A 27,758-nucleotide genomic window follows, 5' to 3' on the forward strand; every position below is an offset into this window, starting at 1 on the left:
TATTCGAAGAGGCAGAAAACAAATAGTTTTGTGATGACCTACAAGGAGGGACAGTTGAGCGCATTGGGATTCAGGTGGCGTTCCTCAGTTCCTAGCTGAGATGCTGACTGCCAGTGTAGCCTTGCGCAAGACACCTTGAATCTGTGCAAGAGCAGGTCTGTTCTTCAGAAGTGAAGAGGGCATACAGCTTGGTGCAGAGTGAACATTAATACCTGCGCAGCGTGCGGCTACGCTTTTGGAAGCGAATGAAACAAAATGCGATTGCTCATGCTTTGTTTTTCTTACAGCACATCACATGTGCTGGAAATTTAACATATTGCCTTGTAAATAATTTCAACTAACTCCGCTTACAGCTGTTGTCATTTTAATAACATGTAAATAAAGCTCAGCCTTCCCTTTCTCTTCACCTCCCCCCCAAAATAATACCAAAGCTGTTGTTTTCCATAAGAATTCTAAGTAAAAGGGTTAGTGGATTAGCAGATATGACAGAAGAGTTATTTACATGTGAGAGAAAGACTTGCATGCTTTAATGCTTGTGGGGTTTTTTGTTTGCTTTTTTGTAGTCCATGTATGAGAGACAGGGTATTGCTGTGATGACGCCCACTGTACCAGGGAGTCCTCAAGGTCCTTTTCTGGGTATACCTCGGGGTACAATGAGAAGACAAAAATCTATAGGTAAAATGCTTCTCATGTATAGTTTGCTTGTGCATTAATCACATGCTTTCAGTAACTTTGCTTCTTTTCCTAAAGCGTATTTCTCCAACACCTTTACCTCAGTGAATGACTGTTTGATTTTATACAAAGTTCATGAGAAAAGAAGTTTGTGTGTAAGATGATATAATTTCCACATTCTGCTTTGATGGCAGTAGGCAAGTATTATGGAATTATAGTTTAATCCATTTCTTTAGAATGCTCCCTCTAACAAGGAAAGGTAGTGAGAAGGAAAACAAAAAAAAGATCAGTAGAAGTCCTTTGCGATGCATTACCTAGGGCAAAATGCTACTCCTTTTTTCTTTGATATTGAGGCAAAAGCATTGTAATGCTGTGTCATTTACAAAGGAATCCCAGTTGATCAAATGGAATAAAATTCACCTCTCTCTCATTCCAAATGATGACAATAGATGATTTTATAAACAGAGAAAAAAAGGAGCAGACCAAATTTGGGCTCGCTTTGTTCTCGATAGTAATCTTAATAGTGTTAATTATCAATTTAGAAACACATTATGCTGACGTAAAATTAGCATCTAAATTATCCCGGTATTATCCAGTTTATTTATGTTAAAAGCCATATTTGTAATAATATAATGTCATCTTTTGAAATGAAATGTTATGATTTTTTTTTCCCCAATAGAATCTTCGCAGTCCCTTTGCTAAGTTTCAAATGCATCTTAAAAATTCATTAGGTTTCTAAGTCGCATTATTATATGCATTTATAGAGTGCTAGAGCAAGGCATAAGCTACTCTTCTGCACAGAATGTCTTCCCTGTTCAATAATTTTCACAGAAAATGTGCTTCTCTACAGCTACCTTGATGATACATAAAACCAAAACATCTGCCTACACATCAATGATCAGTTTAATTAAAATTCTGTAGCATCCTTTTTTAATTCTGGCATCTGGGCCTCTGGAAGTTCAACAAGAAAGAATGCTTATGGTAGGAACCAACCAAAAGACCTCTTTCATAATTTTGCATATGCCTCATGTCATGTGAAACACACCCCTGCATTTTAGGTTGGCTACAGAAATAATACAATATGAGGGATCCCAGTGGAAGACAGTGTTTAAAATATACTTTCTGATTTTTAGGCATAACAGAGGAAGAACGGCAGTTTTTGGCTCCTCCTATGCTGAAGTTTACCAGAAGTCTTTCAATGCCTGACACCTCTGAAGATATCCCACCACCACCACAGTCCTTACCTCCTTCACCACCACCACCTTCTCCCTCTCTGTACAACTCTCCCAAATCCCCAACATCAAGGAGCTATGGAACTATTAAACCTCCATTTAATCAGAATTCAGGTTCAAAAATTTCTTTGGTTAGGCCCGAGAACGTGGGAACAATGATAAGGGACAAGGGGATCTATTACAGACGAGAACTGGACCGATACTCTCTGGACTCTGAAGACCTGTATAGTCGGAGTGCCGCATCTCAGGCAAATTTCAGGAACAAGAGGGGTCAGATGCCAGAAAACCCATATTCTGAGGTTGGGAAGATTGCAAGCAAAGCAGTTTATGTGCCGGCCAAACCAGCGAGGCGGAAGGGGATGCTGGTGAAACAGTCCAACGTTGAAGACAGTCCAGAAAAGACCTGCTCTATTCCGATCCCGACAATTATTGTGAAAGAGCCATCCACCAGCAGCAGTGGGAAAAGCAGCCAAGGGAGCAGCATGGAGATCGATCCTCAGTCTTCAGAGCAACCTGGGCAACTCCGACCCGACGACAGCTTAGGCGTCAGCAGTCCGTTTGCAGCAGCCATTGCTGGAGCCGTGAGGGACAGGGAAAAGAGGCTGGAAGCAAGGCGTAATTCTCCAGCCTTCCTTTCCACAGACCTAGGAGATGAAGATGTTGGACTAACACCGCCAACACCACGTATGAGGCAATCTAAATTTACCGAGGAAGCAATGTTTAGTAGCGAGGATGGTTTCAGACAGCTTATGTCACCATCTCCGATTCCTGCCCCTAGAGAGCCTGAAAATCTTTTTAATAGCAGTGAACCCACAAATCAAAGTGACTCAAGGACATTAAACGCTTCGTCCAAAACGAAAGGTACTGAAAACAGTACAGTGGCAGCTAAGTCCACGAATGCATCCAGCTCGGATAATTATGTTCACCCGGTCACAGGAAAGCTATTAGATCCAAACTCACCACTAGCCCTCGCTCTCTCTGCCAGGGACAGAGCCATGAAAGAACAAACACAGCAGATTCCAGGCAAAGGAGATGCTGTTAAAGCTGACCTTAATAAACCGCTTTACATAGATACAAAGCTGAGACCGAACATCGAAACGACTTTTCCTGTTACTGCTACTGTCAGCAGGCAAAATACTCGTGGCCCATTGAGACGGCAGGAGACTGAGAACAAGTATGAAACAGATGCGGGGAAAGAAAAGAAAGCTGAGGAGAAGAAAAACATGTTGATAAACATTGTGGATACTTCGCAGCAGAAGTCAGCTGGCTTGTTAATGGTTCATACTGTGGACACAGCGAAGTCGGATGATACGCCCGAAGACGAAGAGGAAAAGGGAGCTGAAATGGAACCGACCCCCGAAAACTCACCGCCAGAGAGGCCAGAGGAGAGCGAGGAAGCAGAGAGTGAGCTGAACGTGCCTGCTGTGCCTGAGCCACCGGCATCTCCCTGCAAAACAATCGTAGCAGCGAGCTCTGTCGACGACCCTGTCATCTTGCCGTTCCGCATCCCTCCGCCACCCTTAGCATCAGTTGATATCGATGAAGAGTTTATTTTTACTGAGCCACTACCACCCCCCTTAGAGTTCGCCAACAGCTTTGATATCCCCGATGACCGCGCAGCTCCCGGTTCGGCTCTAACGGACTTGATTAAGCAAAGAAAAAATGGCACGCCTTCACCTGCGCCATTTGCCCCCAGCCAGCCAACAAATTCCTTAGACAGTAAAAAGCAAGTGGGTCTTTCAAACTGTTTGCCTGCCTCCTTTCTGCCACCCCCTGACAGCTTTGATAACGTCACTGACTCTGGGATTGAGGAGGTAGACAGCCGAAGTAGTAGTGACCATCACTTAGAGACAACCAGCACTATCTCAACGGTGTCCAGCATCTCTACCTTATCCTCGGAAGGGGGTGAGAACGTGGATACTTGTACAGTCTATGCAGATGGGCAAACATTTCTGGTGGACAAACCCCCAGTACCTCCTAAGCCAAAAATGAAGCCCATAATCAACAAAAGCAATGCACTTTACAAGGACGCGCTAATTGAAGAAACTGTAGACAGCTTTGTTATTCCTCCTCCCGCTCCGCCCCCACCTCCCATCAGTGCACAGCCCAATATGGCTAAAGTTGTTCCCCAAAGGACATCTAAACTATGGGGTGACGTGACGGAGGTGAAAAGCCCAATTCTCTCAGGCCCAAAGGCTAACGTTATTAGTGAATTGAACTCAATACTCCAGCAAATGAACAGAGAGAAATCCTCAAAGCCAGGGGAGGGATTGGAGTCACCTACTGGAACAAAAACTGCAAGTCTCAGTACAAGGTAAACGTAATTGACCAAATAATTTTCTGATAAAGGCTTGATTTTTTTCCATCCCTTCACTAATTTCCCCCACAAACCACATAGATTAAAGAAGAGCGTACTCTCTGTTGTATATGGTTGCTTAATGAATAGTCTATGACAGTTTTACAGAGGAGAAGAATTTCCTACATTGTCAACATTTGTGTAGTCTACACCATAGGACAGGAGCTTTCTCAGTCTTCTCCATCTTGAAAGACAGTTTCCACAAACCTTTCCGTTGTTTTGATGTGAGTTACTGAGATTTATTTTTAAGAAGTAGTATTTTTCTCTTAAAAAACCCTTTCTTTTAAAATGTGGTGATAATTTAATTTTTCTTCAGTCCTATAACTTATTTTGGCTTCAAACAAGTAAAAAAAGTGGTTTTGCCTGGGCTTACTTCACGTTCACTGTGTGATGTCATTTGATTCATGCTGATACCTCTCATGATCCACTTTATCATGAAGCATAAAGTCGTCTTAGAAAATCACTCATTGAAATCACTTTGCACTATTCATGTTATTACTAAAAAGTTAATTTAGCATCTCTACCACTTCGTATTATGGGTTTTAAGTTCTTACTTTCTATTGCACACGCTTGTTAGTGAATAGTCTCTGACGTTTACAGGTTCAGCGAGGTGGCTTATTTCTCCCGACAGCAGCATCCCTGGTAGTGCAGTGCAATACATTTGCATATAAGTAGTTTCTGAAAGGCACTTACGTGATAAGTAACTTACAGTAGTCAGACACCATTGGGAATTGTCACATTTGTGTAGAATAATGATATAAAATCTTCAAATCCATGATTATGAAAAAGAAAAGGTAATTTTTTTTTAGTTTTACTGAGAGCCTGAGGTATTTCTTTTTGTGGTGTGGAATGGTTTGGCCTTACATACAGCAGTTAAATGTACCTTTTACTGAAGTATTGCATAGTGTTTGGCCCGCACTGCTCCACAGAAATGCATTTTTTGCAGAAATGCAGTGCTGACATTGATTTTAAAAAAAGATACCATCTAAGTAAATTTTATTAGAATTATTCTGCTGGATAATAAACAACTCAGCCTTTGAAAAGCTACTTTTCTTTGCATGCCTGAAGGTAATTTGGTTTTAGGGGAAGGGTGGCTCTGTTAATTGCAAATGATTGCTCATTCAGAAAACAGCATGATCAAAAGCCTCAGTGTCAGGTAGTTGTTATATTATTTCCCGCAAGATAGAAGTCAACAAACCGGTGACAGGGCGGTATGGAGGTTATACAATTTTTAGAATGAAGAGATGGAAGAAAAACACTGAATTTCTGGAATTCCTGTCAGTGGCACCTGACTAGATGTAGTAGAAATTGAGTTGTCTGTACAGGAAAAGCCTTAATACATGAAAAAAAATACAATGAAAACTGTACAAGAAAAACAATATATACTGGCTGCCTCATGAAGACAGTCTTTAAACAAAGTTAGCACAGCAGCAGGACACGATACGTTTGAGAATACCTCAGGCAAGCATAAAATCAATACTTGTGCAGTAAGCTTGAATTTACGTAAGTCTTGTCTTGCAGATGACTCTGACAGTTTCATATGATTTTTCTTATGTCTTCAAGAATACTATTTTTATAGACCTTGATCGTCTTTCTTGTTAAGCCATATGAATATATTGCCTCTAGCTTCATATGTATAATATTATTTATCATCTTTTATATATAAACTGATAGTTATTTCCAGGTTACAGCAGAGATCTTTAGTGTCCCTATTTTATTAGAAAATAACTGAGGCTGGCAACTACAATGTATTGTAAATATGTCAAAGTATTATCATTGCTGAGAGGAAAATGAAAAGTAGAAGCAAATAGAGATACATCTTTTTTGTGAAAGGACATTTAAACAGGTATAAAGGCTGGAAAAAAAATTGAAAGTCTGCTATATCACTTCAGTGGAGAAAAGCAAACTATCACGTAGGCAAGAGTAGTCCCGTATCTGTTACATTTTAGACAAAGATCTGACTTTGACAGTGCTAGAAAGTTACATTGCTTTTCTGTCTTTTAGCTTTTTTAATTCTTATAACTCAGCTTTGGCAAATTACATAGTCTTCGTTATGGAATACAGAGACTCAATTTGGCAACAAACCCCCACAAAGCATTATTTCAATGTGGCTGAAATCCTACTTCTTTCCCGAAAAGTAAACCCAAACAGGCATCTTTGCAAACTAGAGAGAGGATCTTGGGATATAACAATACCAGAAGACCTATGAGGTAATAAGTAAGAAAAGTTGTCAGTGACATAGAGCAGCAAAACTCTTGGCTGCCATTTGACTGTGGAAGAAAATGACACTTCCACAGAATTCCCAGTGGGAACGGAAGGTACGAGGGCTGTATTTTGTTTCCTTCTGTTTTCAAAACTGAAGGGATTCCACTATTTTTTAATTGAGGTGAGTTGAAGATAGTAAAATGATCAGAACAGGTTAGTCAGGAGTTCTTTTTGAAGCTAAGTCATAAATCAGAGACAGCAGAAGAGAGCCAACTCTCTACAGATATTAAAAGTATGTTTTAAAAGGTGCTGCAGGCAATTCCTTTTCCTCTTAACAAAAGTGAGGCAGAGAGATGTAAATGGAGAATTTCACGTGTAGATTCCAAAGTCCTGCTTGTCAACCAGCGGTGGTTTTTACCGTGGTGTCTGCCTGGCTGCGCCCGTGCCCGGTTCCCAGCTGTCCCTGGAGCAAGGCTGGCACCTTCCCCTCTCTCCGAGCTTAACCAGCTTCACGTTCCGGGGGCGGATGAGAGAGGATTGATTTCTGAGCTTGATAAGGAGGGAGCAAAAGGCTAATAGCAAGATTTAGCACAGTGGAGAAAATGCTCCGATTTCTTTTTGTTGTGCCGTGTATGTTTATGCCCTGAACTGTCTGCATTACATTTTAGTTCTGTTCTCAAAGGTGTCTGCGTAAAAGCGATGGATGCATGGTAAATGCTTCCCAAAGGCATTCTTTTTACTGCTTTTACTCCTGCCTTATCTTCTAAAAAGTTAAATAAATTACAGCCTTTCTAGCCCAATTGCACGACTGACACAATTTGTGACAAAGCTGTCAAATATTATGACCAAGGAATACCATCTTGCCAAAATTCCAAGTATTAAAGCTAATATTTAAATTTTAAAGCTAAAATTCTTAAGAGTTTCTTGATTTTTCTTCTAATAGTGTAAAGTCTAGGACAACTAATTGTAGGGCTCGTAGCCCTTTTATGTGAGGTAGCATTAGAACGGGAGCAAGGAATTTTAGCTCATAGAAAGCAGGAATTCTGCTAAATTAAAGAACAACTCGTTAGCTCTGCTAAAGGAACAGTGATAAAAAATGAGTATGCCTGTTCATATCCTTCAGCCAAAGAGAAGTATTGGGAAGTGTTATAAATAGGAACATTGTTCACAGGCTCGCTTGGGTTATGTTCACAGCACTAGCAGCCTGATGAAATTAAAAATATATATTTGCTCATTGGAACATACATGAAGTTATAGCCCAGACAGCAATCCTAAATATCACTAGGAGTTACTTTTGCACAGCCCATAGACATACAATTGTAGTTCACTCACGGCAATTGCCCCGTTACGGTAGCATAGAGGTGAATTAAATTGTAGCTAGTTGGGTAATGGCTTGCTACAGAAATCCATAAAAATATCTTCTTTCTATGTTTTTGATAAATGAGGATTAGGAAGAGATTGTTCTCCAGCATTGAGCAGCATTTCTCTCTCAATTATTACATTAAAAAACGACCCTAGACTAGCTTTTTTTCTCTGCACATTGGTTTAGCAATAATTTTACACGGTGTATTTATAGTTTTCCGTGGTTCTTATGGAGACACCGATTTTCAAGATTTTTAAATAGAGCATGGAAACGTTTGGCTGGAAATCATCTGCTTCTCAGCGGCAGTGACCAGCCGTGGGATAGCAAAAAGGAGACTGGTAGGGGAAGGAAAAGAGGAAGAAGCGAAAGGATGTGCTTGCTTACTTTGTACTAATAAAAGCGTAATTAAAGGGTTTGATTAGAAGGTTCTGGAACAGAGCTCCAGATCCCACTCCCAATTTTGGCCATCAATTACTTTAAGAAGTTTTGGAGATCAGTCCTAGCGATGGAGATTTTTATCTGGTGGATCCGTGTAGTCAGGCCGCAATGTCTGACCGTCCCTTCCTCCATTTTTGCCCATCCTTCCTTAAAGGAAACGTTAAGGCTGTTTAGATACGGGGCTCCATTTGACCCAAATACCCAGAACTAAAACCCCAATGGTGAGCTCTGGTCACGATTCCCGTTTCCAAATTCGGATATGCACCGGTACGGAGACGGGAAAACCCAGCCCGGGGGAGCCCCGCGGTTCGGCAGGTGATGCTGCGCTGCCGGCGAGCGGGGCGCGACATGTAACGGGAGTATCAACCATGATGCTCTAAATATAGCGGTGCTATAAATTCACTTGAGAAGCTACTGACTTCTATATGGAGCTGATAAAAGCAATGGGGAGAAGACCGACGCAGGGGGTTTTATCCGGTGAAGGGAGGAGCGCTCGCTCTGTCTGCGAACCCAGCAGTCGCTTAGCAACATAACGATCGAGGGCAAACCTGCGAGATCGACTGAATAATATCAGTGTGATTAACGTAGAATAGACCCAGTGGCTGCGAAGGAGAAAAAACACAACCCCCAGTGAAAACAGCATCCTTCCACCAGGACTCCAGGGTACCAGTAAGGAATAATGAAGAGCACCTGCTGCTGCTCTCTACCATCACCATACCAAAATGATCAATAGCTTTGCCGTAGGGAGAAAACAATTTCTATTTCAAACGGTGTTTACGTTTCTCCGGCTGTGTTTGCACAATGTCCCCGTGGCCTCTGGGGCAGGTTGGGCGTCACTCCTGGTAGTGGGAAATGCTCATTATAAATGTGGGAGTTAGGAAGGATGCTTAACCATGCAGGATCGAGTCCTCTAGGAAGAATAACCTCTACTGTGTTGGCATAACAAGTTTTAAAAGTGAAACTGCCTATGGCCAGGGGTTTTGTCCAGCTCTGAATTTTTTTTTTTTAATGACTATCTGGAAAAGTTCCTATTTTTTCACAAACAGGTAAGGCAGAACTGAATTTAGTAGCAAGTCCTGCATAGGGACTGAGCCTACATTTGGTTTATTGTAAAGGATGTCTGGATTTTGCAGATGATGAAATACGTATCTTGTGGGATAACTTCAGTTTACTGTTCAGTTTACTGCTGTCCCATTAGATTCATTTCATTTCGTTAACCGTTTATCAGCCAATTTCACAGGATTGCTTGCTTTGTCAGTAATTTTTGCAGTGTTTCAGTCATTCCATTTTGTCATTTTTATTTGCTGTCATGACTGCTGTTGTCAGAAGAGGGTCATGCTGAAGTGCCATGAAGTAAGTGACAACCATAAAGCATAGAGTATTCTATGTTGTACATTCTGCTTCTTTTTAATGCTCACTCATTGTTATTGCATTTTAGTGATTTTGTGTTGACTTTGTTACAAAGTGCGATGTGGATTAGATCATCCTAATCCAGAAATGGTAGCCATTCTAAAACCAGAAGGAGGGTGTCATCTCAAGCTGAAATAAAAGCCACTTTCATCAGAGAAGTATTCAGCAAATGTTTTGATAACATGAGCACGTAAGACTAGATTCCTGAACTCATGTCTGAGCACCTAAATAAGGAGCATGATTTTGCAAATGTGCCCAAATTCTGCTGGATTTTTGGAGGCGGAGGGGTGGGGAGGGATGATTACTGCCGTTTTTACATACCTATGTGAGTTTAAAAGACAAACTATCCCTCGAAATAATCAAGATCGACTTTGGTCATCACTGTCGAGTCTTTCGTCCTTGGAAGCTGTGGGATTTCCCCCTTTCTCCTTCCAGCTTCCCTTGGCCTTTTTTTCCCCGCAGCTCTCCAAGGAGAGAGGGCTGAGGCCATCTCCTGGTCCTCTGCCCCTCAGCAGCACCATTCCCTTACCGCCGGTTTCCAGACATTTGTACCATTTGCATGGGAACTGTTGCTCTTGAACAGACTCCCACAGACCTTAATGATTATTCTTCGCTCCAGCTGAACGGTTACTTGCAACCACCATTTCTCAATCCTTCTCACTAAAATAACGCTATTATAAGAAGATCTATATCCTGCCAGTCATCACGTCAGCCCTTGTTCTTAATCTTCCCCCAAAACAGACAATTATTGTCTTACTTTCCTGCCACACAATTTTCCTTTGATGGTCCAAAAAATAAGTAAAAATATAAGAGACAAAGGCAAAAATCTGTAAAAAGTTAGTTTCTCTGTATAGGGACCCATTTCACTCACTGGTTCTCTTGGTTGTTAAGATTTTTTTCACTGATACAATGGAAGAGCTTTGTCAGAAACAGCAAGTCTTTCGGCAAGTTACAGGATAAAACAGCTCCCATGAGAGCATAATGTTTTTTTGGGTTTTTTACATGGGAGGCTCCTAGGAGTTGTTGCAGTATGCCATCTTTCACTGATTTGCTTCTGATATTAAGTTAACGGTAAATTTCAATCCTGCAAATCTAATTTAAAATTTGAAAGAATTTCTTGCCTATAAGCTGTGTTGATGACTTTTATACTTGGAGGCTGCATCATTGTTACATAGGAATTATATATTGTGATTTTAACATGAGGCAACATAATGGGCATTGCAATCAGTGCAGTCTTACAGCAGCAAATGGTTCTAAATTACTACCATATGCTGATTCTAATAGAGCAAATTTTATTTAAGATAATTATCAGACTTTTCACCTTTTCAAAAATGAAATTTGGGTTTAGGCAGATTTAATATGTTTAGTATAACAGATGATCAAATAAGGCATAAGAAATTGTTCTTATTAAAAATCTGGACAACCCACAATGCAACAAAACCATGCCTGCTCTCCAGCTGGAATGTGCTGGCTCCTTATTGACCAGGATACCAATCAACCGTAAAATGCAAGACAGCTGATGGTTTCGAGGCTGTGTCTGCGTCACAGATTGGATTGGAGATGTCGTAAATTATAATTTAGGATGCATAGGAGTTACACAAATATGTGTGGGTTTTTTCCTTGGATTACAATTACAGTACAGCAGTCTCTGTAACATGCTGGAGTTGATATGGCAGGTGAACGAAGGCGAAAAGAAAGGGAAAAAGTGAATCTTGGAATTAAAGACTTCAAACTGAAAGCCTGGAAATGCATCCGTGGGTTTCGGCAGAGTGGCATGACCTTCACGAGGGCTGTGTCCGTGCCGTGAAGGCTGCGGAGCTGATAGCAGAGCCGGCTGAAGCACAGCAGCTGGGAACGAAGCACAAACTCCATCTTGCAGGTTGCTGAATAATTTTGGAGGCAGCAGTGACCTCAAGTTGCTGGGGTTAGAACTCACCCTGAAAAGGACTGCTGCTGCAGCAGTGGGGACACGTACTGACTCACAGTCTGCGTGCCCAAGTGTGTAGCAGAACTAACAACTTTCTCGAAGAAGGTGTGTTGCTGGAGGATTAAGTCTGTTAATGATAACAAAGTGCTCTGAGCTTTCTGATAAAAGGGGTAATATTTATAATAACTTGAATACTGATGTGGGTATAAACTGAGCTGGTATTGAAACCTGATTAATCAGCTAAAATAAAGAAGTTTCTTATCATGGTTCCAGAGATGCATGTGAATAGTCAGCAGTCCTGAACTATGGCTTCAAAAAAGCAAGATGCCCACAGATCTTTTAATATTGCTCGTAGCCATGCGAAGCCATTACTTTGATCCAGGCTGACAGAAAGCAAAGTACAACGTTGCCCGTATTGCTTTGCTCACCCAGTATTACTGCCCGTGGGTCTGAGAAAGTTAGGTAACACTAGTCTAAGGAATACTTAAAATAAAAGCACACAGTTTACTTTGGGCTTTTTTCTTTTAGTGGCTTAATGTACTTTCTTTAAAGGAGCAGTGACAATGATTCCCTGAACAAGGATGGGCAGGGAGTCTGTGAAAGGAACAACACAGAGAAGAAGCAGCAAAAGTGAGTTACAAAGCAGAAGGTGTACACTGAGCCTGGAGTTGTAAGTCAAGTAACAGAAATGATCTTTCAGCATCTAGCATAATAAAAGAGAGATTTTCATCATCCATTTGATATTGCCACAATGGGTGTGAATACAAAAACATAATTTCTAGTATTTGCAAGACAGGAAAGTTAACTGAAAGGGTAACTGCAGGTAAAGAGATAAGGGGACATCTCCACATTTATACAAAACTCATCCTGCTCTTCTCACAATCACTAGGACTGCATTATCCCAACCTTTTGCAAAGCAGGATTTTTTTTTATTTAAAATTATATCATGCCTTATTAAAGTGTGTGAGACTCCTAACGCTAAGTTAAAGTAGGTAGAAATAACTTGCTCCCCTTGGTTAGTATAATTTAATAGTTTCTTGCCATAGACTTTTTCTTTGGAAGAATGCTTAGCTCCAGTCCTGGAAGACAATGAGAGCCATTAAGCTCCAAAAAAAAATCACAGGAAACACTCAAAACCTTGCCAAGTGTTTCCTTTCTTTGTTAAATTACAAAGACATAAGTGCTAAAAGTATTGTTCCTACTGTGTTTTAAGTGAAGTGCCAATCTTTCAACTCTCAAAAAGATCCCCCTGTTCCCATTGAAATACATGGAACAATTTGTGGGAAATCAGTGGGATTGCTCATGTGAATAACATGTACGTTCTCCAAAAAGTTATTCTTGGTGCTTTTCTAATAACGCGGTGTTGGAGCTTTATTTGAATGAGACTCGCTGTGATAACGTGCGTGCTCTGAATCTCGGTGTAGCGGTGCTGTAGGTTACCTGATGTCTTCGGTTTGTTAATTATGCGCCAAAGCCCCAGACGTGATGCAGGGAGCATGTAGCTAACGGAGCTGATGACAACTCCCCTCCTGCGGGCATTGACAATTAGATTGCGCCGGGGAGCAGACCCAGCGAGACACCGTAACCCGGCAAGCAACCTCCTCCGTCCCAGCGGCCGCAGGTCTCCGCGGGAAGGAGCGAAGGGGTCATCCTCACCCAGGGCAGAGGAGCACGAGAGGACTTCTCATTTATAAAGCAGATCTAGTGGTGAGGGCCATACCTCCGAGAGAACAGATGTGGGGTTTGACCCCTGCAGCATGGATAACTTTTGATACTTCATTTGGTGGCAGTTAACACAAAATCTTTAAGCGGTGGCTTAGGAAGAGACCGCAGTTTCTTCCCTAACAGCACTTTAAATATGGAGGCTCCAGAACCACACTCTTTCTTTGGCTCCCTAAGAGCTTTTCTGCACGGTGGTGAATCTGCATTATTAATGAAAGCGTTTGTTTCTGACATCGTGCACCCAAGGCACCTTCGGTTCTGCCCAGGCGTGACAGATCAGGCCTGGGGGCAATCTGGGACTCAGATACAGAGGGCTTCGGGCAGGGTCTGGGTTAGAAATCTAACTACGGCATCCTCCAGATCGTCCTCTGGAGTCCGTGGCATCGCTTCAAGGATAAATAAATCCTTCCTTTGGTCTGGAAGTGCCTGAAATTAGTTGTATGAGGGTTTTTTCCCTAGTTGGCACGGTGTTTTAAAAGTGAAAAACTCTGGATCTTAAGGCACCCAAGGGTTCAGTGGAAGATCCTGAAGTGCGCACGCTGACTGGCAGAGTTTTCTCATGAGAAGTAAGTACTGTAGGGTTAAGCGTTTTATGATATGAACAGACCTCAACCTGGATCTTCTGCTTCTAAATTTGTTCTATAGCCACTAGACAAAAGCAGACTCATCTGCTCCTTCACGCACCCTGTCAGCCTCTCGGCAAGTTTCATGCCTGCTTAGTTTGGAATCTGAAATTTCCTTTAGGCGAGAGATAGGTGCCAGTGACTTCATCGCAACTACATCACCTCTGGGCATGCACAGTAACAAGAATTTTGTCTCCTTAGGTTTTGTACTGAAACTGCCAAAGTATAATTTCTGGTTAGAAGGAAATGGACACAGAAGTCCTTTTATGAACCTTCGAAGGTGTCTTCCATTTTTAAAGCACGAAAAGGCCAGCTGAACAGAAACAGAAATAAGATGAACCTGTGGAGCACGTTCTGTAAACAAATGGAAATACAAACATACCCTGTAATACAAACATACCGTAAAATTCACCGAGTGGGTGCCCAAAGATCCAAAATCCAACGCTTCCGATACTTTCCATAACTACTGTTATTAGCTGTGTTATCTAACAGTGTGTAAAACTGAAACGAAGGCTCTCACCCCTCCGTACAACGAAGGGAAGCTCAACTGATTGCACTTCACGGGGAGCACAAAGTGCTCGTGCCACTTGGTGTTTCTCATTTAACCGTGAGTTAATTTGGTGTAGCCTTAAAAAGGAAGAATGTGCTCTGGAAGGTGTTTTTCTGAACTGCTGATAAGCAAAGGTTTTGTTTTTAACTATGGCTTACCATTGATGATTGTTTTACGGGAAAGATTTAATGATACCGTCTTAGTACTTTTAACCTTACTAAAAAAAGAAAATATTCAAGCATTCCGAAACTATATTTACCACGCGTTGATACGGCCAACCTTTCAGCTGGTGGCCGATGTATCTAACTTTCCATGTCTGTTTCCCATTTCAGGAGCACGGAAGTCATGAGTACTGTCTCAGGTACACGAAGTACAACAATCACTTTTACTGTCCGACCTGGAACCAGCCAGCCGATCACACTGCAGAGCAGGTCCCCAGACTATGACAGTAGGACCTCAGGAGCAAGACATGCTCCAAGCCCTGTGGTTTCACCAACAGAGATTAATAAAGACATCATGCCTGCTCCTCTGACTGCTTCTGCTTCAGCTTCATCTCCTTCTCCAACTTTGTCCGATGTATTTAGCCTACCCAGCCAGCCCCCTTCTGGGGACTTATTTGGCTTGACCACAGGGCGCAGCAGGTCTCCTTCTCCCTCAATATTACAACAGCCAATCTCAAATAAGCCTTTTACAACTAAGCCTGTCCACCTGTGGACTAAACCAGATGTGGCAGATTGGTTGGAAAGTCTAAACTTAGGTGAACATAAAGAAACATTTATGGACAATGAAATAGATGGCACTCATTTACCAAATCTACAAAAGGAAGATCTGATAGACCTTGGAGTGACTAGAGTTGGGCACAGAATGAACATAGAAAGAGCTTTGAAACAGCTGCTGGACAGATAAGAATAGCTATTTTTGCCTCACAAACTTCTGTTGATAACTAGAGATGGGCTGGTACTGAAATACCCCAAATGCCTTGTCTGTCTGCGAGTGCCAGCAAAATTGGGGGGGAGGGGGAAAACAGTTGAATTCCTGGTACTCAGGTAATGCAGACTGTATGCTACATGCCCAAACATAAATCTAAATATGTTACGTGAGTGGGGCCATTTTATTTCAAAGTTGTGGGGAGATACGAGAGAGAGAGAGAAAATTGTTAACTTCAAAACCACTATCTCTTGATAACGCCCTTCTGCTGGAACCGTTACATACCACTTTTCTTTCAATTTAAAATGGCAGGCATTTCATTTTTTTACTGAAAAGCACTATATTCTCTCCTTGACATTCAGTCTCCGAGCAGGCTTCCTTCCCCAACCCTTAGTTCCTTTTAAGAGGACAGATTGCTTCATTACCATTCAAACCCATTTTTATTAGTAGCAAAGGCACAGTATTAAAAGACAGGTGCAGAAGTTCATATTACTGGTTTTTATTAGTTTAGCTCTCTGATTTGTTGGCAGTGAAGCTGGTTGTTCTGCTGGAATTAGTTCAAAGGTAACCTTGCTCTGTTTTACCTGGTATTTCTTTATTTCTGCAGTTACACTTAGCACTCTTCCAAGGTGGCAGAACAAGTTCAATACATGCTCCATTGACTTGACCTGTAAGACGATGCAGACGTTGCATAAAAACTGAGGAGGAATGCACACTTAGAGGTACAACAAAATGAAGCTAGTTTGAACCTGAGACCCCCAGTTTTCAACCAGCTAAACTACTGCTAAGTTGCAATATGAACTCTACAAGCCAGTAAAAATTTGGGGTTATGTACAGACGCGTCTTTTGGACTTCACAGTCAGATACTCAAATATGCTGAACCCTCAGAGGTGCTCTTTAATTCAGTGAGTGGTAAGTGCTTGGCTATTTTGAACATCAGGCCAAGAAAGAAGAAAAAGATAGATGAATGTTCCCATTGAAGTCAGCGGGAAGGTTGCCAGTATTTTAAGTGAGAGAGGGCTTTCAGCCTGTTAGCAGAAATGGCAATGTTTCAGCTTGTTAAAAAGGCGAAAAAGGTAAAAAGGTAATGCCAAGACGGAACGAGGTACGCAGTGTCTCGGAACGCGTGCGTTCCAAGGGCCAGGAGAATTGGGTAGGTATCCAGTTTCTCATTTTTATCGCTGTTAACAGGTCTTGGCTTCTGGACAAGGAGAGCAGACCGAGCACTTCAGGGGGAGCTGGACGCTGCCCATCGGCCTCCAGCGATTTCTTTGCCCGGCTGGTAGTGGGGTCGCGGGAGAGGTGCGTGCCCCCTACGAGCAACCGGGCGGCTGTGGCCGAGCGGGGACTGGGCGGTGGGCTACCGGAGCTCGAGGGCTTCCCGGGGGACTTCAGTCAGCGGGGGAGAAACACAGAGATTTGGTCAATCTGACTTTTTTTTTTTTTTCTTTTTTTTTTTAAAGTTAACAAGTCTCTCTCTGCATGTTTGAACTCCCCTTGTAATTAACACCTCTTAATATCTGTGAGTTTTGTAGGTCTTTATTAACATACTCTTCAAGATGTTCAAGGTGGGTAAATTGTGTGTGGATGGCTAGACTGCCTACCTACCATACTTTCAGGTTCTCTTACATTTTGCAAGGTACCTGAACTTTCTTTCCTTGATATGGTCCTTGACATGGTCCAGCCTATCTCTAATTTTTTTATTGTGATTATTTTTGCTCACAAACAAGTGTCTAATTAGGTCTGCAACAGCCCTAGTATGAGTACATAAAGTTTAGCATTTTAAATATCTTTCTTTACTGCAAGTTTAAATAGTTGTACAGATAGTTTATAAGCACAATATTTTAAGAAAATAAGTGGCTGGTCTACTGGGCAGCCTTTGTGCCACTTCAGTGCTAGAAAGTTAAAATACAAAAAAAAAAAAAAAACTTTTGTGGTTTACTACTATTTCTGTGGAATAATTATGAAGTCTTGACCTTTTTAAAATCAACCTCATTTGGATGCATCTGAACCAGCAGAGCTGTGTTATATTTTCTATCTTTGCTAGAACTTCTACAAAGGAGGATGAATATTTCTTCAAAAGTGGTTATAGTTACCAACGCATTGGATACTCATAAAAAAAACAACTTATTTAGCCTCCTGCCCCCTTTACGGAACAACAAATCTTTTGACTTAACATCTGTTACTACGCTATATTTGTATTTGAAAGTTCCAAGTAACCTTGTAATAAAACTCAAATACTAAGGCATTTTACTTTCAAGAGTACTGAATTTTTCCGTAGGCGTTGTAGAAAACGGCAGTTTCATTCAGATAGTCGATACAGGCAACTTGAGGCCATCAAATACTTTAAGAAGTGTAAAAATGGTAATTTAGCCATCATTGTCTTCCATTTGGTGATATGACAGAATTCAGTAAATAAACCACTAATGCCATGCTCTTTTTTTTGTTTCTTCGGGTACAGCTGATATTACCTCTATAACATGTGCCAGAACATACATTAGAAAACACGGTAGTAAAAGAAAACGTAGAAGTTGACTTTTAAGCTGCTTTTTAATCACAACCTTCCTGTTGAATTTCCGTTGAACAAGTGCTGACATACGCGGTAAATTCCAGTTGACGGTAATCCCTTTCTTACACAGGTGTGTTTCTTGCTCGTGTATCTTTTCAGGTACTGAAAGACTAGGTTCAATACAATTAGTAGAAAAGAGGTTTAACACGTTAAAGAGCTAATGAAATAGTTTATTTTTTACATAGTGTCTTACAAAGTAAAGGTAAGGAGACCTGAGAGGACCTACTTTCACCAATAAAATACACCTCTGCCAAGACGAATTGGTCTCTAGCTCTGTGATGATTTTGCTACAGAAAGCAATAGTAACAGATACGACGTTGCCTCCGAGTATTTTCGTCAGTCTGGAAATGTTGGGAGGAGAGAAGACCCATTTATTTCATGCTACTATGATAGTGAAAAACAAGTTGTTAGAGGTCTATGAAATACGTTATGATATTCTTGGGTTTTAGGATCAACTTTTGTTTATATACTGTAATTTAAATAAATTGCATTTACATGCCTAGTTTCTGTAATATTTGTGTATACAATACCAAAATCTTACAAGATGTAAATTGTGTATAACTGCACAGACTCCTTTCCCTAGGTGTCTGAGAACATTTTAAGTTTAATTCATATATTATAAAATGACTAGATGTGACTGTTGATTTACAGAATTTACATATCACAAAAGTTAATTATTTGTGGTACTTAAGTTAATAAAAATAGTGATTTTTTTTCCTCAGTTCTTAAAAAGCATTACCCAGTTGATCTGGCGATGATTATGTGTATGAGCCACAAATATTGATAATTTTTCCATTACATTTTTTCTTTTCTTTTCTAGATATTAATATGTTTCTCGCTATAGTTTGTGTAACAACTTGTGTTCACGTTATCTATGTTGCTGTAATTTTTGTGCTTTAATTCCTCTTATTTCGACTGATTAAAAAAATCAAGCTCCTGTAACTTGCACTTTTCCCCAATCCTTAATACTCTTGTATGGCAACCAAAATTACTGTAAGAAATAAATATAATATTGCACTAAGGTTGTGGTTCTGATTGCAAACAGAGAACACTGTCTGAATTTTTATTAAAAAAGTTGCCAAAAACCTTGCAATCTGATATTATTGAAAGTGCATAAAATGCTTTAACAAAATGTAGATAGAATTAAGGCAAAATAATTGATTTATTGTTGGGAAAAACATTTCCTTTTTATTTCTTCTTTTTGGTTAAAGCATTCTTTATGCCGAACGTTAGTTCATTTACTGAATTTCAGATTCATGTTTGGAATTTGAAAAGTAAAAATTTTCAGCAAGAGGTAGAAAAATACATATCTATTTGCCTTAAGGGGGATTTTGAATAATCATTGAATGTTTTTTTCTTGGCTGAGCGTGTGTGTGGGGATGCATGCTCTGAACTTAGTACTACTGGTCGTATAAGGCACTCGATTCTGGCTCTGTTCTGCAATTTAAAAAGGCATCGAAAAGTTGGGGGGAGGAAGGGGGGGGGGCTGAAGTTTTTGTAGGGCAGAACAGCTTTACAGAGGAGAAAAAAAAGGGAACAGTGCTCCTTATCAGACTTTGTGCATCTTGTGACTAAAATATGTACCAGCAGGGTATATTTGTACTGTGAATAAACAAGGCTTAAAATGGAAAAAATAAGGAAACTATTCACATCTTCTTTTGGCTTAATCTAAAAATTTGTTTTTCTATCTTTAAATGGTGATGCAATGAAGAATCTTTTTTATTTTTATTTTCTAAGATATTGGAATAAATGCCTAGAACTGTTGCCATTTGGTTTCATATGTTCCTTAACTATTATTCTCTTCTCAGATGCTGTTCTAGTTCATCATTTTTGTAGTTACCTATTATTTCCCCTTATAATTTTCCAACAACGATTACTTGGCAGCTTTGTTTTGTTAAAAAAAGATAGAAGAAAAAACAGCCTTTTTTTTTTTTATTTCAGGTATTGTGGCAATCCAGTGATAAACATCTGTGTATCTAAATAAAGTCAGGTATTTACAGTGCAAAACAAAGAATGCTTTGCAATTGTCAATGCTTTGTTGGTCAAAGAAATGAGAAGATTTGATCGTTGCTGTTGTAGTGTACATTGTATCAATGTGTTGTGGGTTTTTTTCATTCTTGGTTTTCTGTGTTTTTCTGTATTTTTCTGCATTTCGTGGTCTTTCATTCCTTTTGTCCAAAACCATGAAAAAAACCCCAGTAGCTGTGATGGGCCACCCAGAATAGCACGATTGTAACAATACTTCAGAACATGTGGGTTTAAAAAAGAAGTACGTGCCTTATAATTTTCAACCTGGATCAACTACACTGTATTTAACATAAAGAGCTTTATCTTCAAGGTATTCTAGTACCTGACAAAAAGAGGTTGCAGTGCTGGGTTTTGACGTGAGAAGTCCATGTCGCTGCATTAGGAAAAATGGTTAGCAAAACTGAAATAATTTACATCTTATTTCGAAACATTTTCGGCATTAGAGACTGATTTGAAGTCCTCTAGTCAAATCAAGTAAAGGGGGGGGATGAAATGAGACTGTTATTTTGGGTTCAGTTTACTACCATAAATACTTGCTTGGTTATTTGTGTAGTTGACATGTACTGTATTTCACAGACAAGGTAACAATAATAAATAAACCAAGTGGACTTAATGCTTTTAAGTCTGAAACAAACTGGTTCTATAACGCTGACATCTAGTGGAATTTGACGGACATAGTCTCAGAGCAATATAAGATCTTTCTTTTGAAATATGTATTTATTTTAAACAATTGTCATTCTTTCTACAAGAAGTCATTTTAGCAAATTGTTTATTATTGTAAGTTGGCCTGAATATTTAAGCCAGAAAAAAAAGGCTGACTGTATAATTACACAAATTATACACTGAATGAGAAATCTTTAAAGAACTGTAATGTGTTTTCTAGTTTGTATGTGGTTACGTTTTTATCAATTTTATGTTTTGAATGTTAGCATCTCCATCTGCATCTAGCATGGTTTTTTAACGAGAATATAGTTTTTGTCTCCAGTGCTGCAAATCTTGGACTGTTTTGAACAGTTTCAAATATTGCAGTCTAATGAAGAGCAGATATTTCAGATCTAAACTGCAAAAGAGCGGAAGGTATTTAGGTCAGGAATTAGTTCAGACTAGCTGGTGGGTTATTTCCCGGACGTACTTGCAGAACTGAAGTTTGGTTTCTCAAGTAAAATTTAAGTTTTTCCTCAGGACTAATGCTAGAAGGAATACGTGCACGTGTGTGTGAGTTCTTGTATGCTTTTAATGTAAAGGTTCTTGGACAGCATTAGAAATTAATGTACAAATAGGACACCAGTGTTGCATGTGCTTAAAAATGTATTGGAATAAATGTTGCAGTGTACCTTTTTGCTTTGAAAATCTGAAGAGAATACAATATACAGAAATCTCAAAATGTAATTCATGTTTTAATGGGTTATTTTCCACTGGTATTTTTGCATTATCTAACTGTCGCTAATCCCCTAGCTTCCTTATACACTTAAAAGCAATTTAAAGCAATTTCTTGTAACTTCTGAAGAAAAGCCTGGGTTTGGGGGAGAGGAGGTAACCTCTCCGCTGCACAGCCTTCTGAAGCCTTTGATTCATTTTCCTTAAGGATGTTCTTCTCCAAAACAAACCCTGCGGGAAGCATTGCCTCATGATGATGACGTAAAGAATCCACAGCTCCCTAAACAGGCGCTCGGTTGTCCACAGTGAATTTTGAGCACTGCCAAGCACGGCACTGCCGACCGAACCTGCCCCTAGAAAATATTTAGTGAGGAACCACTGTGGCCGTGTCATTCGTTTGTCATTTTGTTCGGATCTTGTTGGTGCATCTTGAGGTCTCGTTTGAAGCTGCTGTCAGGCCTTTTAGGATGTGCAGTGCTGAAGTCAAGGTGAGAGCTCTAAGTCTCTCTTTAGAGGAGAACAGACAGGTAGAAAGGTGGCTGAGACAGAACTTGAAGTGTTGTTTACTTATTAGCCCACATGCGGTGTTGAAAAATGGACCAAAAAAAATAATTTTTGTACCTGGACATAGTCAAATTTGAGCTCTGTGTCTCATTGTGCAAAAACCCAATTGTGATTGGAATTTTATTTTTTATTTCAAGCCATGCTGTATCCCCTATTCTCCATGTGCTCTATCCGTCTCAGCAATTTTCTTTCTTCACAAAGCAGTGGATGTTAGTTTTAATGTCTGCAACATTCTGTAGGTCTATTTAATTCACCTGTAAGACTTTAGAGTGACCCCGTAACAGATTACATGCTGTACATTTCACCTGAGGTGATTTGAAATCTCTAATAATGCTAATTTTCTGCATTACAGAGAAGACCTGAAACAAGGGTAAGTGACTTCCAGAAGACGCTTTGCAATTTTTAGAAAAGAAGCTTTTCAGAGAAAAAAATTTCACGTGTCATATATATTCAAAGTGGATCATTTACACACCTTGCCTTTTAGTCTATCATTTCTGCACAGGTCCTCACTCAAACGGGTGTTCCCATGCTGCCTTCGTTCTGTTAGGCAATCTTCAACCCTTTAAAGAAAAGTCACTACTACTAGCCCTAATACTGGGTGTCTTAACTCTTAGTGCTGATGACGAGGCTGGTTTATTCTCAGGGAAGATCAATATAGCGTATTATACACTTGAAAGATCAGTGCAATGGAAACAGGGAAAATTTGCTTGTACAAAATGCACCAAGTGGAAAAAATCTCGCCATGAATCCATGCGACTAATCTGTTGGAGGTGACAGAAGAGAAGAGAAAACTTTGTCTAGATAAAAAGGCATGCACAATACACAGCCATGAAAAAAGGCAAGGCTTTTTCACCAAGAAATAAGGCCCTATTAATGTGAGTGGGCTGAAGGGCGTTCACAGGAGCTCATCTGCAGCGGGTACGATCGGGATAGGTGTGGGAAACAGCTGCTAGCGAGGTTCCGTGAGTGGGGGCTTGCAGCAGGTTTTAAAATGACTCGGTCTATTTAACCAAGCAAATAGAAGGCTGAAATGAGATGTCTGCTTTTCCCACTCACATGAGTGGGTGAACAGCCAGGAGAGGGATTTTAACTAAAAGGAACATCGGCCCTAGAAGAACATGTTAGCAATCGGCGATGAATAAATTCAGATTGGAAACTGGGAGAAAGTCCTAACTGCGAGAAGAGTGGGGCTGCGGTGCAGTCTCCTACAAGGAGTAGCGTGGGAGTTCACAACCCCAGGCACTGAAAGTTCATAAATAGAGAAAAGTCTTGGGTTTATTTCTCACGGCACGAGGGCTCATCCCGGGGCACCCTGGGTGCAAACTTCTGCCGAAGCCACGGGCTGGGCTGGGAAAAAGCGGGTGGTGGGAGCCCAGCCGACCCTGGGGACAAGCCCCCTTCGCTGGGAAGAGGGATGGAGGCTCCACGCCAGTGTTTCCCCACTGGGCTGAGGCTGTGTGACGGGGGCGGGGGTACGTTCCACGTGAAGCCCTGATGTTGTAGGATTTCAACTTGTTTGGCCCGGCACGGGACGGGGGAGGCTGCAAAGGCTCACAGGTCGAGTCTCCTTCATTGGAGAGCAGGGTGGGATGCGAGGGATCGGCAGCCGCGAATCCCATCCGTCACAGATCACTACACCTGCTACGGGAGGTGATTATATACTTTACATTAAAAAATAATAATTAGATTAATACCGAAGCACTAGAGCAGAGAAACAAAGCCGGGGACACACATCTAAGAGATGCAAAACCTAACACTAGGCTGCAGCGTTAATAAATTTCGGGGGAGAGGGGCTGTGTACTGCCAACGGCTTGTTGGGGAAAGAGAAAATCCTGCCACTTCTCGGCGGCAGCGCAGCCTCTTGTCAAAATAAAAGTAGGATGTTTGAGCTGCAACTCATTATTGATTAAATTCAAAATTATGCAACTCGGGGACTCGGCACCTAGCCCTGGCGTTGCTCTCGGTAAGTGCCGTACCGGTTATTCCTCACCTTCAGGTTTTCCTCCTTTTTTCTCTTTTTTTTCAAATAAATATATAAAACAGCTAAAGACCGCTGGATTGATGTTGGCATCACTCACACCCTGCCCACTGTAGCTGGGAGCGTTTATGTGTATTACATCACAGCTGACATCATATCCTAGACGTCCGTAAAAAATAAAAGCCAGGAAAGCAAACACTAGGTTTTGTATTACCTGAATTAAAGAGAAACAAATTTAAATTACTCTTGACAGATTTTTTGCTAGACGGCTCTGCGGGCATGACTCCGTCCTCACACGTCCCTCTGTGGCAGGGTGCCCTCCCATTATTAGGACAGATTAAGGGTGCACTAAGGGGACCCCCGCATCGGCACAGTTGCGCCCAGGTAGACGTGGTACCACGTTGCACCGTGCTTCTTTCTCAAGTGTTCAAGCACCGGAGCAAGCTGGTCTCTCTGCAAGATGTATCTGATGTTAGGTGAAAGTTACTGAAATTTAAAGTGATGTTCTGGCTCCATCCACCACCAATTCCTTTACCAGCATCCTGCTAACGAGAACATAAATTACAAAACCCAAAAGCACCTGATCACCATTCGGAGGCATTTCAACCTCACCCTTATTTGTTGACTTTTTATTGCCTGGTCATGTGGTTTAGCCGTGGGGCTCATAAAAGGGAAGGACCAGGGGGTAGGATGGTTTTTACCTCTCCATCAGGAAGAGCTGGGGTCAGAGCTCTGGGGCTGGAAGGCTCATTCCTTTCCTTGCACTGTTTAAAGGTAAGGATTTTTAATTTCAGCCTGTTTTGCTTGAGTACTTTTGTTTGTTTTCTCCTCCTTTAAGCTGTCTGGTGCTAGGTCATGTCATCCTCCTTCCCATTAGAATAGAAGTTACTAGGGTTGGGTTTTTAGTTCAGCTTGTATGCAAGGATAGCAGAAAACTTGTAGCAATTTCTATAAAGCCTGAAAACTTAATTTTAGCAAAACACATTCATTTTCTTTTTTTTTCCAACCACTAGATAACAGATGAAGGAAACTTTCTAGCCAGAGGGTGCTCTATCAGATGGGAAATATCCTGTCTAGTTAGCCACAATAACAAATCCTGTGAAAAAATGGTTTTCCAAGATTTGAAAGGCAAAACAAATATTCAGAAACAAACAGAAACCAAGCTGTATTGTGGATGATTCACTGTCCCTGAAAGGGTGATAGAGGAACTTATTAATAAGGACACCAGTGTTGCCATCCAGTTGGACTGTGACAGTATTTCATTATATTTCCCCACTTGGAGTACTGAAAGCACAAGTTTTATTTAATTATTTGAGACTCTTGGGTTTATTGTAAGAGTAAGTTTTATCCCTGAACTGTCAACAGAGGCTCAAAGGAAACCTCCCACAAAAATAAAACCAACGCATTCTGGTTTGTTTGGATTTTAAGTCTAAGAACTAGTGAATATTTGGGGTTGTAACACTGCCTTATGCAGAGCAAAGAGGGGAACCAGCCCCGTTAGTAGTCTCGGTGATTCTCGGAGAAGCTGTGCTGGTGAGTTTGGGTTGGGAAGACTGGCAGGACATCGCACGACCGAGATGAGGCAACTGCTGCCTTGTTTGGTGACATTTTTCTACAGTGTGTTAAGAGTGATGGTGCATCAAGACTGTCTGGAGATCTGAGTAACATTTTCAGAAGTACCTGAACACATTTGTCATTTAGGACAGCATTTACAGGGGAATCCAGGCAAGCAAATATGTAGGCAGGTGGCTGACAGTTGCTTACATTAATGAAAAGTGGAAACACTCAAAAAGGAAAACCATCCTGTCAGCTATCACTGTTTTTTTTTTTTTAACTTGGGTCAGTTTCCCTTTCCTGACTAATCTCTTGTTCTTCCTGGATATACAATATCCCTTATTTTTCTTCTAGTGCTTTCTACTTCACATTAAATACTTTTCCATGATTGCTTCCCAACAAAACTTAAAAAAAAAAAAAATTATCTGCCTAAGTGAATTCTTCTGGGCACAGATCAAAACCATTTTATATTCAGGAAATGTGTACGCATTCTAGGTGGTAAGACATAGCGGAATGGTATTACTAGCAGATCATCTGATTTATTAAATAAATAAAAAACAAACCAAACAAAATCCATATCATTTCATGTATTAGCTAATTCTAATGATGTATATAAATGACTAGAGAACTCCCCTGAGCTGAGCTGGGTGAGTCGTACCGTGGGTACAAAGATAAAGCCTGAGCACATAGTCCCTCCTCCTACTTCTCAACTCAACACTTATGGGGAAACAGAACAGCTCTAAGGAGCAGGAGAAAAAGATGGCAAGTGTGTAGGGATGCTACACGCATAGTAAATGTTATGTAGAGTGATGGCTAAAGGCATTGTCTAGACTGAGAGTGTTGGAGCTGTAGCCAAGCTCTGTTAGGTGTAAAGCCCTGCTGCTGCTTTTTTTCAGGAGTGCATGTACATTACTGAAATACTAACTTTGATTATGCTTTGTCTTTTTTAATTACTACCTAGGCTAGTAGGTACTGCTCCAGCCTATGTTTTGGGGATCTTAGTTTGGTAAGGTTTAGATATTTGTACTGTCATATAGACAAATGTTAGAACAACAGTGTCTCTGCAATAGGGCTAATAAAGGGCAGGATTTAATCAACCACTTCTAATATGTTTAGAGTCCTTCAATATAAATAGCATTTTCTTTGTAATATGGATGCTTGCAACTTCAGTGTAAGAACATTGGAATTTGGATCTGTTTGTAGTTTTCACTAGAAAAGCCAAAGGCCAAAACTAACAGCCAAGGTTTACAGAAGAAAAAGGTTATTCAAGTGCAAATAATGCAGCAATGCATTTTAAAAGCAGTAGACTCAAGCTTGCTAGAGAATTTGTTTCCCGATTGCATTGGAAATAACACCCAATGTTTAGTAGAGAAATGTTATTACAAACTTGGAATGCTACCAGACTGTATTTGAGTTCTTACATTGCTACATTAAGAAAGATTTTGATTGCCTTTATCAGTGCTTTTTTTGACCACATTAAGGTTTCTTGCACCATTGTGCAAACACAAGGGAGCCAGAGCCCTAAGAGGCTCAGTTAATTAGGATTTTTTTCTGGCTGGCATAAATAGATGAATTCAGGGTAAGATGATATATGCAGTAGTTTATATTTTATCAGAAATTTTATCACACATTCTGTGTGCCTGGGAATAATAATTGATCTTGAACTCGAGCGTAAAGGTATTAACGCTTACTGGGCTGGGCTGTGTGTAGGCCAATGGCCAGGGCTGTTTGACACAGAGGAACACATACGTTTGACTAACAGCAACATTAATAATAATGTTAGAAGTAGTACAAATGTAAATGAGGACATAATTACCTAGTACCTTTGGTTAAATGAACATACATTGCTGAAGAAAATTAGTAAGTGGGTGAGCTAGGGCATGGAATGGCACACTTAAGGAGAAGATGGCCAACAGAGAAGAATGAGAAACATCACCTGGGGACAGAACTACCCTCTCCTATTTCTCAGTGTGGCAGGCAAGGGAACATTAGCTGCTCTCACATATAAAAGTGCTTACCTGTGTTTTAGTAAGAGAGGATAACTTGGCTGCTCTTGGTTTCTACCATGAAATGTCAGTGCTCTGGTTGTTGAGAGGATGAACCTACCCATGAAGAAAAGAGCTGCTCCTTGGCTCTGGCCCTGCTCTGGGTCTGGCAGTTAGCAGCTCCCTTTCTTCCAAAGTTTCAGCAAATGTCGATTCCTCTCCAAGATTCAACAAAACACTTAACGCGATTTTAAGAATGTCTTTGTACTTCTGCTGAC

General features: G+C 40.7%; 1 protein-coding gene across 1 annotated transcript in view; it reads left to right on the top strand.

The window, feature by feature from the left end:
• The window catches only part of SHANK2 (SH3 and multiple ankyrin repeat domains 2), a 314,299-nt gene extending 298,707 nt beyond the window's left edge, over positions 1 to 15,592 (top strand). The window contains exons 21-23 of the mRNA XM_010563678.1: positions 564 to 696; positions 1,806 to 4,218; positions 14,831 to 15,592. Of these exons, the coding sequence (XP_010561980.1) occupies positions 564 to 696; positions 1,806 to 4,218; positions 14,831 to 15,404 (3,120 nt within the window). The 3' untranslated portion in view covers positions 15,405 to 15,592. The remainder of the gene's footprint in view (positions 1 to 563; positions 697 to 1,805; positions 4,219 to 14,830) is intronic.
• The last annotated feature ends 12,166 nt before the right edge of the window (positions 15,593 to 27,758 follow it).

This window comes from Haliaeetus leucocephalus, unplaced genomic scaffold (assembly GCF_000737465.1).
Source record: "Haliaeetus leucocephalus isolate CR32 unplaced genomic scaffold, Haliaeetus_leucocephalus-4.0 Scaffold173, whole genome shotgun sequence".
Lineage (NCBI taxonomy): Eukaryota > Metazoa > Chordata > Aves > Accipitriformes > Accipitridae > Haliaeetus > Haliaeetus leucocephalus.